The 14,652-nt window shown below is 40.1% G+C and overlaps 1 protein-coding gene across 3 annotated transcripts in view; it reads left to right on the plus strand.

Moving 5' to 3' along the window:
- The window catches only part of JCAD (junctional cadherin 5 associated), a 181,827-nt gene extending 167,631 nt beyond the window's left edge, over positions 1-14,196 (plus strand). For all 3 annotated transcript variants that reach the window (XM_073677596.1, XM_073677595.1, XM_073677597.1), the window contains 2 exons: positions 3,048-6,487; positions 10,691-14,196. In XM_073677596.1, coding sequence (XP_073533697.1) covers positions 3,048-6,487; positions 10,691-10,725 — 3,475 coding nt within the window. In that variant the 3' untranslated portion in view covers positions 10,726-14,196. The remainder of the gene's footprint in view (positions 1-3,047; positions 6,488-10,690) is intronic.
- The last annotated feature ends 456 nt before the right edge of the window (positions 14,197-14,652 follow it).

Consider the following 14,652-nt stretch of genomic DNA (forward strand, 5'->3'; position numbering starts at 1 on the left):
AAACCATACACCTTTTTTCCTGCGAATCTCCGGGGAGATGTATGATGTAGAGACACCCCCTAACTGCATGGGTTCCTCCACTTCCCCCAGTACTGGCTCCCCCGGCAGAGGTACACATCTCCGACAAGAAGGCCCTGGAGAAGGTGGTCTCACCCATCTATCCCGAAGACGTATGGCCAACAACATGGTAGTCTGCAAGGACTGAGGGGTTTCATATACTGCCAAGGCATTTTTCAACCTTTCAGTAAGCCCCTCACAAAATTAACTTCTAAGGGCTGAGTCATTCCATTTGGAATCCATTGCCCATCTACAGAATTCTGAACTGTACGTGTCCACTGACCGATTCCCCTGTTGAAGGCGAAGTAGCCTAGACTCAGCCAAGGCGACTCGGTCAGGGTCATCACAGATGAGGGCCAGAGCCCCGAAACACCCCTCCACAGACTGGACAAACTGAGTCCTGCGGTAAAGAAAACGCCCACAGCTGAGGAGCTCCCTGCAATAGAGAGATCACAATACCAACCCGTTGCTCCTCATTTCTGGAGGAGTAAGAACGAAGTTTAAAATACAGTTTGTATGCCTCCTTAAACACAAAAAACTTGTCCCTACCTCATGAAAACCTGTCCAGGAGGGCAACCTTGGGTTCAGGCTGGACAGGCATACCTGCTGAGACCCCCACATTGGCGACCTGTAACCGCTGATGCTGCTGCTGAACCTCACAGCGGAGGTTATTCACAGCGGAATTGCTCTGCGAGCTCTGCAACTGAACCCATACCAAGGGAGAAAGGGAAAAAAAAGTCCACGCCTAAAAACACACAGAGAAAAAAAAAACGAAGTGTAATTTTTTTTTTTTTTCCCTTTTCAAAATGTGCTCGGCCGGCGATAATGTCACGCAAGGTGTGGGGAAGACTTAGTGCAACACAAAGGGAAGAGGGAAAGGGAGCCCAGACTCTAGGGAAAGGGGGGAGTGGAGACCTCCCAGGCTGGTCTAGTGTCACCCTGTCTCCCCTAACGACCCTATATTGGGTCTTCACCAATTGCCTCACCCTGTCTTTCCCTGGCGTATGGCTAAGGCTAGGGAAGGGAGGAGATGAGCACTAGTCGATCCCCACTGAACACTAAAGACAACAAGGGAGGACAAACAGGGGGAAATTGCTTAGCTTTAAATGACTCCAGACAAATGCACACACGTCCTAAAGCTCCAGAGAAGAAGAAGTTCTGATCTTGCTAAAACCTTCACAAGAAGTAATGAATATCGCCGGCACCTCCCTTTGGAACATAGCAGGTATTTATACACCCAGGCCAGGGTGTTAATTAGCCAGAGGAAGGTAGCCACTGGGTCCCTGGGTCCTAGAGACAGCCTCTAAGAAAATGTCTGTAATGCCAAACATAGAGATCTCCTGCAACCCACTGCAGGGCGACTGTCTGTCACTTCTGACACACCCTTGACACCAGGCCCATTCGAGTAATAATGTCCACATTCCTGGGTCCTTTCAGTAATAATGCCCCCCATTTTTGGCCCCATCCTATAACAATGTCTCCCATCCTGGGCAACTTCCTGGTATAATGTCCCCCATCCTGGGCTCCTTCTTGATATAAAGCCCTCCATTTTGGTCCCCTTCCTTAATTCTCCAGCCCTTTTTAAAAATAAACGATTATTCTGACCTTCTCCCTCTCCCACGACATGCGGCATCCTCCTCTGTAGCCAGCGCAAAAGCCAGCAGCTGACTTAGGCAAGCCGACATTTGCTGACAACCACACGGACCCGGTCTCGGTCGCACCCTCTGCAATCACAATCGTTAGGCATCTGTTCACATATATCAGCTATGCCAAGCCAGTTATTTTCGGCCCATGCTGGAAAAAACTAATGAGATTTTTGTGTATCTTGTACATCAGTCCATAATTTGACAAAAAAATAAATGAACACAACATTTTTCTATCTGTCCTTAAAATGGATTTGTCGCTAGATTTCTTAATTAAACTGCATACATTTATCAATAGATCACTTATACCCGATGAAGTTGGTGAGCTTACTTTGAGGATCCACATCAGAATGGCTGTAAAATGCTTTTTGACAGCTGCAGCTGTCAATCAGTCTAGGAAGATGGAAACTGAATGTACTTGAGTCATGAGTCACTGTTTAGCTGGATTTATTTTAATATAAGGATAATACAGTTATTCTGATATGGATTTTCAAAGTAAGCACAACAGCCTTTTCAGATCTAAGTATATTGTTTTGTATTGTTAAATCTTGTGACTTGGAATTAACAAATTGAACTTGTATTGAATCTAATTAGTTAGAGATTGGCCAAAAATTTAGGATTCACCAGATTCTGTAATTTCTGGGGTTCGAAAATTTTGTTGGATTACTTTGAAGTCCAGGAAGAAGTTAAAAAGTAATAACCTGCTCACTTCAGATTGTTCTTCTGTGTTAAGATCAGCCTTCGGTCTGGATCTTCCAGCGCTGGCTAGGCCTCGTGTGGTCACATGGTGAAAAATATAGGTCATTTATGTCAATAACGTGCATCACGGCCCATGTGACCATGTGAAGCTTAGTGAGTTCCAGAAATCCGGGACAAAGACCGATCAGAACACTGATCTGAAGTTAACTGAGGCAGGGAGCTGAGGTGGCAGGACAGGTAAGGCCTTCTGTTTATTGTGTTTTGGGATCTGGAGAGACCTTTAGAATAATAAAGATCTTTTCGGAGCAGATCCAATTTGTGCCAAAATTTATTTGGATGGAATCGAAACTGCAGGTCGATTTAAACAAATCTGCCCAAAACAAATTTCAAGAGTTTTGTTAAAATGTGACAGATTCGATGTAATTTAAGATATCTGTCATTACTAATTATGTCACTGTAAACCAGACCATTCCTTTAAGAATCTACAGGATTAGTCAGTTTTCTCGTCAGTTTCCCTCTGGCGTCTTTTTTACTACGCTTAAGGGAATCTGGATTTAGAACCAGAGTTGATCTGGGTTTGTTGTTAACAAACTATTAACTTATGTTTCTTGCTTCTTTTTTCTCATTGAATTTTTTTTTCTGTTTTAGGGTCCCTGAAAGACTTCAAATTGATAAACCATGCTGGGCAAGGACAGATAAAGATATCCAGTACTGGAGAAGGAGAGGCCAGGATTTTAGTGTTTTATTAAACCATGGGGGCAGTAGACCAACTGGTGAAAACCTTGCATTGTCCACAGATATTAAAGAAAAAAGAAGATGCAATTTTATAGATAAAAGCATCAAGGAATTTCATAATACGGTAACGGAAAATGTGGAAAGAGTCAAGCAGAAAGTGAGAGTGAGTCCAAAATCATCAGAGAGCCAGATGTCAGATGACAGTTGTGAAAAGTTAGAATTCATCCCATCCACTCTTGAAGAAGGTTCATTTTTTGGTCCAAATAAACAGAAATCTCAACTAATGCCAAAAGTTTCACCGGAAGATTTATGTCATATGGCTATATCTTCAACTACGGGTGATAGTTCCTTTGTAAAGGAAAATAAAATACATTCACAAGAGAAATATGTTGTACAGCAGGACTTTAAAAGCCCATTCTTAAAACCGAAATACAGTCGACCCTCAAAGCCACCCTCATATGAAGTTCACCAGCAAACATGGGGAACTGTAGATATTCCTGAAAACCAGGATAGCCAACAACAAGAAGAACATCACTCATCTCCTAAAGTGTTAGAGGCCCCCCAGGAATCCTGCTTTCATGACTCAGGCATGGAACCCCCTCATTACATACCTCCCCCATCTTATAAGTCCCCACCTCTCCTACATGCAGCTAACCAACCTTTTAAAAAAGTGCCTCGATCAAATGATTGCAAACGCCAAAATATTTCGGTGGAGAAAACCAGCACAAGTGACAAAAAGCCAACCTGTTGTCTTGGAAATAATGGTCCGTTCACTAAACCTGCCATCCACAGGCATTCTGAACATTGTAAACACTCTGTGCAATATATCTCCTTTGATGACCCACGAATAAAACATATAGGAGGTGCCCAGGAGGCAGAAAAACACAATCATAGTAAAAAACACAATGATCACTCGAGACTTGAGCAGTCCAGTCAAGAAAGTCATTTTCGGAAGAGAGAACAAGACAGTGCCTTTATAAATCCTAGAATTTCAGGGCATCATTTCGTAAAAAGAGAGGGTATAAAACACAAGCAATGGTTGCACATCTCCATCCCCGATCAAATGTGCTATCCATTGCCAGAAAATAGAGATGGCGCGACAGCTTGCAGTTTGCCAGAGGATAGTGAGCCTACTCACAAACTCTCTTTGAAAAAAACTCATTCAGATAGTGCTTGTGAAACTGTAACAAAAGTGAAAAAATTTGAGCCCGAATCCTTTGTCTTCAGTAAAAAAAGTTCAAAGAGAAAACTAAATGAAACAATATTTTGCTTAGTCTCCATTCCTGTTAAACCTGACTCTGCCACATCAGATATGTCTAAGAGCAACAATCGTATAGCAGACAATATCGACAGGATGAACATGTTAAAACACAGCAATGGGGGTCTACATGAGGAAAGGCTTTTAAGTGCATCTTCCAGTGACTTGGAGCTGAAAACACTTACAGGAAGCATGAACAATAATACCGAACTACTAAAACAAACTCAGTCTATAACAGAGGAAAATAAACAAGCAAATGACCTCAGATCTGGTGAGCAGAGCAAACACAAAGAACTGACATATGCTGGCTCTTGGCCTGGTGATCAGTATAAAGATCAACAAACTCAAACCATTATTACAGATATACCAACTTCCCTACTCCAAAATGGTGCAAAAGAAAGTGAAATGGAAAATAAATCCCAATTTGTTCCAGCAGGTGCATTGAGAGATCCGAGAAGGCATCTAGAAAATGCTAGACAAAATTTATTTGGTATCAAAGGTCATGTTAGTTTTACGCCATCTACTAATAGTGCATTCTCCAGGACATCTTTATTGTTGACACAGATACCAAGAACAGAGCCATGCCAAAGGTTTGACCTTCCCAATGCAAGTACAGATGGAAAAGAAAAAATTGTCAAGTGTGAAAAAAATGAATTTGAAGAAGAAAATCCATGCAATAAAAAGGAAATTTTTGGACAATTCCTTTTAAAACCTGTAAACCGGCGTCCATGGGATGCAATAAGTGAACTGGAAAGCATGAATAAAGAGTTTCAGGATCAAGATAGTTGTACTACTGCTAATGATGGAGAAAAGAATGTAGTAAAGGAGCAAAGTAGGATGACCCAGGTGGATTTTTCCCCCACGAGGACAGCATTAAGGAGAGAGATGTTGAACAACAATAGACATATTTTAGAGGTTGAAGAAATTCCAATGTTTGAGGTTCTTCAGGCTAAAAGTACGTTAAATAGCTGGTGCACAGCAAAGTTGCGGTATGATATTAGTGAAGTCAGTGCTGATTTATGCAAAACTTCAAAAATTACTGAAGTGAAGAATAAAGCTGTGAAGCTGTTAGATGGATGCCTCTCGGGAGAAACACAAGTTCAAACCAAGAAAGCTGGAGACAAAGTGACTACAAACAGTGGAGCAATGACTAAGTCAGAGCAGGAACAAACACATGCAAGTAAAATCTCCAACAATAAAAAACAGCATTCTGCAGATGTTGGCGTTCATCATTTTAAAGAAGATAAAACATGTTTTGATCATACATTTTTTGACATTGTAAAGGTCAGCTGTGCAAAATTTGGCCAACTAGGGGACAATGTGATCCGTAAGTTGTCGCTAGCTGACAGAAATCATGGGCACTCTGTGCCAGACCTGAGTAAACAGTTTATCAACACAAATCGTAACGGAGACTTTTATGAGGAGCACAATTATTTGGATATTCCTGAGAACGAGTCTCTACATGAGAGGGCTGCAAGAATTCTTGGAATTGATGTACCAGATGATTGCCTGGTGTCAAATGGGAGCTCTGAAGCTCAAAGTCCTGAAAATGTTTTCCCTAGTAGTGGTTTACAACCAGACAAGGGTAAAAGGGAGAAAAAATTGAGTGAAATTTTTTTTCCTACAAAAGAGACCACAGGGGTATTCAAGAGTGTCCTACATTTGCCTTTTGACAGCGAGAAAGCTGCTGAGAAATTAAAAGACATTGATGAACGTCATGATCCACCTTTTTTTTGTCAGTCTGTTTCAGAACACATCGAGACAAACATTACTCGCAGTGCTGAAAAAAGAGTGAGGAACCCTTCTAAGATGATTGAGACATTACAGGGGAAGCTGGCCTCTACACCTGTTCGGGCTGCTATTGATCGCCTTGCTCGAATGAAAGAGGTTGATTCTGTTTCACGAATGAGGCGGTTAAGTATTAAAAGCACAGATTCAGGTGATGAATTAGATGAAGAAAAACAATTCCATGGCATGCAAGATGGAAGAACGCGGAAATTTTCCACCGGTTCCATTTATAAACGAGTGATCTCCTTGGATGAGAATATACTGTTAACACCAAAAGGAAAAGAAAAGTTGGATCTATCATGCATAGGTTAGTATATTTTTTGTGTCAACTTCTTCTCTTAATTATAAAAATATTTGGTATAAAAATACATTTATATAGAGTGAGTACCTATGGTAGTTGTTACTGCTTGTCAACTATCTCTAGAAAATATGGCACTACTAGCGGAATATCAGTAAAATATAAAATTTAGACAAATGTAGGCTTGTTTCCCATCCTTCCTTCCGCTCTAAAAAATATTTGTTACCTTTGGTCTGTGCTAATCCTTTCTAACTTACTCATCCATTTTTATGACAACCTAGAGTCTGCACAGAATAGTGTCATGTTTTGTGTTATCCTCTAATATATAAACATCATTTTTAAGAAGCTCCGTGGTTATCATAGTTCAAAAGAAGCCTACAAAATGGATGTTTGACATCTTCATATTGCTTGAGCATCAAATTTTTAGCTGAGGACAGCTAGGAGCCAATAAGACACTATATACCTGGTTATTCCCTGAAAAACACCCTCAGTGCTAAACTATATTTAATATACATGCAGATAATATGGTTCTAGTGACCTTTTAGCACACATGAGTCTTCTAAGTTTTCTTTGGGTATTAATTATATTCATATGTGTCTTACCATATAGACCAGGGATGTCAAACTCAAATACACAGAGGGCCAAAATGGAATGCTTGGACAAAGTTGCATGCCAACCTTGATACAGTATTTATTAAAAAATGTCTACAATTGAGGAAGTTTTTGAATGTACATTTTAATGAGATCTTAGAATAGAATATTGAAATAAGAATATATTATGTAAGAGCAGTAAGAAGCATATAGCCAAATGGCCTAATATAAATATGTGATAACAAAGGATAAAAAACCTTGCATAATGCAGATAATAAAGTATGATGCCAACAAAAGTGCCACCAAACACAGTATGATACCCCCACAGTGAATTCCTCCACAGCACCCTCCACACACACAGTATGATGACCCTATTGTACCCCCCCTCATTTAATCCTCCTGACAAAGAATAGTGACCCCCATCACAGTATGATTCTCCAACTGTAATCCCCACACAGCCCTCCATACAGTATAATGGCCACAAAAAGTCTTCCTTACATAATAAGGGTACCTACATTGCCTTCTCTACAGTATAAGGGTCCCCGCATTGCCTTCCATACAGTATAAGGGTCCCCGCATTGCCTTAAATACAGTTTAAGGGTCCCCACATTGCCTTCCATACAGTATAAGGGTCCCCGCATTGCCTTTCATACAGTATTAGGGTCCCCGCATTGTGCTCCATACAGTATAAGGGTCCCCGCATTGCCTTCCATACAGTATAAGGGTCCCCGCATTGCCTTAAATACAGTTTAAGGGTCCCCGCATTGCCTTCCATACAGTATAAGCGTCCCCGCATTGTGCTCCATACAGTATAAGGGTCCCCGCATTGCACTCCATACAGTATAAGGGTCCCCGCAATGCACTCCATACAGTATAAGGGTCCCCTCATTGCGCTTCATACAGTATAAGGGTTCCCGCATTGCCTTTCATACAGTATAAGGGTCTCTGCATTGTGCTCCAAACAGTATAAGGGTCCCCACATTTCGCTCCATACAGTATAAGGCTCCCCGCATTGCGCTCCATACAGTATAAGGCTCCCCGCATTGCACGCCATACAGTATAAGGGTCCCCGCATTGTTCTCCATACAGTATAAGGGTCCCCGCATTGTGCTCCATACAGTATAAGGGTCCCCGCATTGCTATCCATACAGTATAAGGGTCCCCGCATTGTGCTCCATACAGTATAAGGGTCCTCGCATAGTGCTCGATACAGTAAAGTGACCAACATAGTGCTCCATACAGTATAATAGCCCCACATAGTGCTTCATATAGTATAATGCACCCCACATAGTGCTCTATACAGCATAATAGCCCCACATAGTGCTCCATATAGTATAATACACCCCACATAGTTATCCATACAGTGTTATGACCCCACATAGTGCTCCATACAGTATAATAGCCCCACATAGTGCTTCATATAGTATAATGCACCCCACATAGTGCTCTATACAGCATAATAGCCCCACATAGTGCTCCATATAGTATAATGCACCCCACATAGTTATCCATACAGTGTTATGACCCCACATAGTGCTCCATAAAGTTTAACAGGCCCCACATTAAAAAATATAAATGAATACTCACCTCTGCCTGCTCCCCCGCTGCTCTGGTCTCTTCATGGTGTCTGCAGATCCTCTGCACAGCATTGTATAGCGGGCACGTTGTAATGACATCACAGCTGCTGCACTGAGACATCAGATGCAGAGGAGGAATGATGGAAGAGGGAGCGTCAGCTGATGCTCCATTCTTCATCATTTCTTTTAATTGTATCGACATCTAGGATGCCAATATAGTTGAAAGTGCGATGACGAGTGAAAGTACCCGGCGTTGCAGGCCAGATATAGTCGGGGAACCCTCCTGGCATCGCGGGCCAAATATACTCACCGTGAGGACCAGATGTGGCCCACGGGCCAGAGTTTGATATATGTAATATAGAAGGAGGACAAAGACTTGCCAGTGAACGTAAGTCCTATGTTTTCAGTATTGTTGTGCCTACATGTTGCACAAAACCAGAAGGTGAACCCCCACTTTTAGGGTAACGGGCCATAGCCTCTCTTTATCTAATTCCTAAACATAAATTGGAATATTGGAATGCTGTGTCCTTTTTATCTTCCCACAGAAGCATTTCTGAAAATCTTGACTATTAATTGAATTTAGGATCATAGTATAATTTGATGTTTGTAAAAGTATCAGAACTCAATTTTTTTGCTTCTTTTAGGCATGTGGATGGGTAGGTAGCAATAGTTAGTTTATATAAAAGTCTTCCTAGATATTTTTAAAGGAAATGTGTCATCAGAAAATGTCCTATTGATTAAATCAGGATTTTGTGTTAAATGTATTTCGTTTTTTAAAACGTGGCAATGTATTTCTTTTCCATATCACAATGTATATTAAAAACAAAATGAGAAATCTTGCAGTTTTCACACTGGCCACTGGAACTATTCTACTGTACTATTAAACTTCCTATTCTTTGAGAAAATTCAAAATGTGATTAGCAGCAATAAACTGCCTAAGACCCTATATTTTGTGTTTAAGCATCTAATGTGCATGTTTCATTGTGAGATCATCTACTGTGATTGGAGAATGCTAATACAGAAAATAAAACATCGCTAATATTTTTTAGAAAATTAATTTTAAAACAAAAACCTGATTTAAAAATAGAAAAATGTAGCAAGTGCCAGGTTCTGCGTGTCACGTTGTGACTGTGGAATAGCACATGGGCTTCTATACTGACCCTCAGGCTAGGGGTCCCTAGCTATAGTTAGTGTATCCTAGTCTAGAGACGTGGGCACATCCTGGTTAACTAGTGGTTATTACAAAGTTGTTGCGAGCGGTGTTTTGTGAAGCCTTTCTTTTTCCTTGGTGTCTTTAAGTTTTCTTTGTTGCCTCACGGGCTTTACACTTTTGTTCCTTAGTGTTTTTTCCTGTGAGAGTGCTGTGCTTCTGTTTTGCCCTGTCTGTCTTGTTTGTGTTCTCCCCATACACTTAACAATTTAGTGCTACTCAGGAGCATAGTGACGAACGAGACCCAGGCATCCCCACCATCAGAGGTAATCCTGGGGAGAGGGATAGCTAGGGACCTAGCCTGAGGGTCAGTATAGGAGCCCATTTGCTATTCCACAGTCACTATGACACTGTGCTTCTTAACAATGATGATGAAGCATGGTTACATTGGAGAATTTTAAATTATTGACGATTACCGGGCTGGAAAAATCGTCAATCTCACAGACAGACTGAACAAGTGTGGCGTGGTCAGCCCCAGATTTGATGTGCAGCTGAAGGATCTGGAGAAGTAGTAGAACAACCTCCTGCCTTCTCGTCAGTTTGTGTACATTTTGCTTACCACTTGAGCTGGCATCATGGACAGTGAAGAAGTGAGGTGATTTAAAAATAGGTCGCTTACTGATGACACATTCACTTAAAAGGGCTTTCACTGGAATCATTACTTCCTTGAAGGTGGGGTTCATTGGTCTTTGAGTTACTGGCAATAGAAGTGTTTCTATCGGTCTAAGTATAAAAGTTGACTTTTCACTTAGCTTTTCAATATTTTGGTAGCAGAATTGGTATTTGCAGAATAAGTGAACAATTTGTGTTTATCTTCTTATTTCTTTTTTTACAGAAGCATATGACCCAGCGAGAGTGGAAAGAGTTTAACCTAATCCTTTGAGAATTATTTCCTACAGTGTCAATGAATGTGTACTGAACCAGATGGTAAATTTTACCTTGTCTTCTCAACCGAAATTTTTCAGTTATTTATGGCATACCCACACTGCCCTTACTACTGCCAAATGAATGGAACTTGTCATCTGCACTGTACATAAGTAAATAGTTGATCTATAAGAAGGATACATGAAATTTAGAGTCTTTTTGTAAGAAGCACACCGAAAAGATTTCTGCCCAACGCTTCCCAATGAGGTCTGTAAACATAAGTCATGTTTGACGAGCACATTGTGTGTCACAGTTCCAATGAATGTAGTATTGAACTCTGCATAGGTATGACGCAGGAGGCTAGTAACAACCTGAATGTATCTACACCAACACATTGCATGGACTTGGAGAGCCTGTTCCTAATTTTTTTTATACCTGTGTTACTACTCGACTCCTCTATGGATGCTTGTACTTTGCTGCATTTTTGACGGATGGCTAAACACTTAATGAACCCAACTCATCACACATTATTAAACCTCTTCACTGATGACAGTTCTGTGAAGAAAAAAAGAACTTTGTTTTGAAGAATTGATGTGTGTTTTATGAATGCAAAAACCCTTCCGAACAACAGCTCGGGAAGAGAATGAACATGTCTAATTGGATCTATTGGAGAACTGTAAAATGTTTTGACTGTGGAGGAGGTTTTAAAGACATATAGTAAAAAGAACTGGCTGAAATGTAGAGTGTGGGGGTTTATCCATCATAGAGAAATCAGTAAACATCGCGTTGATGGTTGATTTTCTCAAGGGTAGCGTGACTTGCTGCTTGAAATGATCTGTAAGGTGAGGATTCCAAATGGGAAGAGTTTTGCCGGGAGGATTAGAAGGATTGCACAAGTACCTGAAGTTACATGTAGGGTTTGATACCATTGAGAGGGCATTGAATATGGTCCAACATTTACTAAACTATACCACAATATCTTATATTATTGAATTGAATGTTAGGTCACAGCAATTAGAGTTGTTGTCCAAGACTTAGATATTGATGAGTGGATCTACATCGAAGCCAGCACTTGTAGTATGCCATAAAAAATGTTATCCAAGACTAAGATATTGATGAGTAGATCCACGAAGAAGCCATCACTTGTAGTATTTCATAAAAAAATTAAGTTTATTGTTCAAAATAAAACATGAATGGCGAAGAGTAGCAACAAAAATAAGTAAAATATATATAACATTGGTAAAAAATGGATGACGTCTAGTCAGGCATCTGGGCAACTAGTTTCTGACCAGTGTGGTTCTTTAGTCTGGCTCATGTATTTTTAATTATTTTTATTTCTACTCTTTTGCAATTCATGTTTTTAATCTGAACAATAAACTTATTTTTTTTATGGAATACTATGAGTGCTGGATCTTCCCATATTACAGCAGAGGGCTTTTCCCATGCCCCAGAGAGGTGAGCTGATTTCCCCTTTTTTGTCACTAAGATATCGATGACCTATCATTAGGATACTTCATCAATATTCGATTAGTCCAACACCTAGCACTCTCCCACTCATCTAACTTTGGCTTACGGCTGCTGTTCACAGTATATTGATCCCAGACTCCAGAACTCAGTGACCATTATTGGATACTGCTGCTCACATCATATTCAATAGGATCAGAGCTGCAGTATCCAAGAATGGCCATGAGACAGTTTACAAAGCTGCAGTCCAATATTGATGACCTATCTTAAGGACAATCTCTTCAATGCTCCACCATCTTTATAACGCTTCTGGTTAATCTTATATCATAATCTTGGTGGCATTTAATGGAAAGTACATGTACAATTCCTTCAAGATATAACACCTCACCTGTCAGAATATTCTATTTTAAGGACAATCTCTGCAGTGCTCCACCATCATAATAACTCTTCTGGTTAATCTTATGTCATAACCTTGGTGGCATTTAATGGAAAGTACATGTACAATTCCTTCAAGATGTAACACCTCACCTCACGGAATATAAAATAGAAGGGAGCAGCACTTATAATCTATATTATACCCTTAAACTTGTATTGCTTGTAATAGTCAATTGATGGCTATTTTGACATGCAATACCATGAAGTATTGGCTCTACACATACATTAATTATTTCTAATTATTATAAAGAGGGCTAGCCCTGTGACTACTAGAATTTCATGCATACTCACAAGAGTAAGTCTCAGTTGGCTTCTAACAGGCAGTCTTTTCCAAGATACTTTCTGAAATTCAACTTCACTCTTAATGGATGGAAACATTATATTGTGCCTGATATATACCTGTTTGTACTTTCGTATATAAGGAAGAAGAGGTGAGCACTGTTGGGTCTTATACAGTATATCCGGGGCCATTACTTTCTGTAAGGTGTAAATATGAGTCCATTGCCTAAATTGTCAATCATTTGAAGGGGCGATCAGCATATTTAAGCAATACTGTTACGTTGGGATGAGAACATTAGTTTACATGCATTCATATAGTTGCCGTCATGACTTCATCAAATGGATCTGATGCTCCATGTGATACCTCCATTCATGCTACTATCAGTGCCTGTTTCTTTCATTCCTAATTTCTGCCTTATTCTACCATTGCAAAGCACATGAAGCTGTAGAATATATATTGTATGTGATATATTCTGCAAAAATTTCCATCACTTGGAACAAGGTCTAGCGATCCTCTGGCTTTGTGGCTCCTGCAGAACGTTATCAGTCTACAGACCCTACCGTTCTGCAGTAGGCACAGAGACAATGGTTGCGTACCTCTGCACTAGAATATATGTGGGTATGTTTTGTGTAGTCCTTTGACAGTTAGAAAATGCTATTAGTTTAAGTGCCTATGTTTGCTACCACCTGGTCACATATGCAAGTAAGAAATAGACCTTACATCCAAAGACATCTCCTTTGTCATTCCAAAGCCGTGCCATTGTATTTCATACTAACTAGCACTTTAATATCTCAACTCGTCATTTTTTGGGGGGTAGATACATGCCATTTCCAACATAAGACACATCAGCGCTCACCATTCTTGTGAATATGTAAAGATAATCATAAACACTATGGTTGGAGTAGTCGTATTTGGAAGTTGCTGACCACAGTTTATATTGAAGATACATTTTAGCCTGTGTATAAAGAACATCTTCTATATCAGTTCATGGGCAGAGATCTATATACTGTTACAGACAGTAAATACTTACTGTGTAAAATCTGTATTTCTAGAATACATACTGAACACTTCCATTTTCTAGTATGTATGGCAAAATTGGCCTAATTGCAACATGCAATTGGCCACCTCCATCAGTTTACCTATAGTAAAGTAGGCTCCTGTCAGTGTAAAGTGATGCTGTAAGCAAGATAGCTGTGAAAGGGAGCCGGTCAGTACATTTTTAAATATGGAAATAGCAGTATACCTGTATAGTAGACTGTCCCCCAATAAAAATGATACCTTTTTTGTAGAGATCCGATGTGCCAATCATGAGAAATTTAATGTAGAAGCCATGTGCAAAAATCAAGCTGGAAGTGCATTGATACAGCCACAGTGCACTTCCTGCTTGATTTGCATATGGCTTCTACATCAGATTTCTCATGACTGGCACATCGGATCTCTACAAAAAAGGTATCATTTATATTGGGGTACAAGAGCCTACACTACTGTACCACTACCTCCAGATGTAAAAATGTGACAGGTTTCGTTTTACATCCTCTTGGTTTCAGCTTACAGTAGATAGATGTGTGTTTTATCAAGCAGATCACATTGAATTTGATTTTCACTATAGATTGTCAACTTGGATGGATCTCAAAATCCACGGGAAAAGTCTTTCCTAAACTAGTCCTCATACAACTCAAAATACCATGTCTTAACGATTTCTTTGACATTACACATGTGATGTAATTAGCTTTACAATGTATATAGTTAGCACA

The sequence above is a fragment of the Phyllobates terribilis genome, unplaced genomic scaffold (assembly GCF_046119375.1).
Source record: "Phyllobates terribilis strain yellow unplaced genomic scaffold, ASM4611937v1 Scaffold_4__5_contigs__length_816908805, whole genome shotgun sequence".
In the NCBI taxonomy this organism is placed as follows: Eukaryota; Metazoa; Chordata; class Amphibia; order Anura; family Dendrobatidae; genus Phyllobates; species Phyllobates terribilis.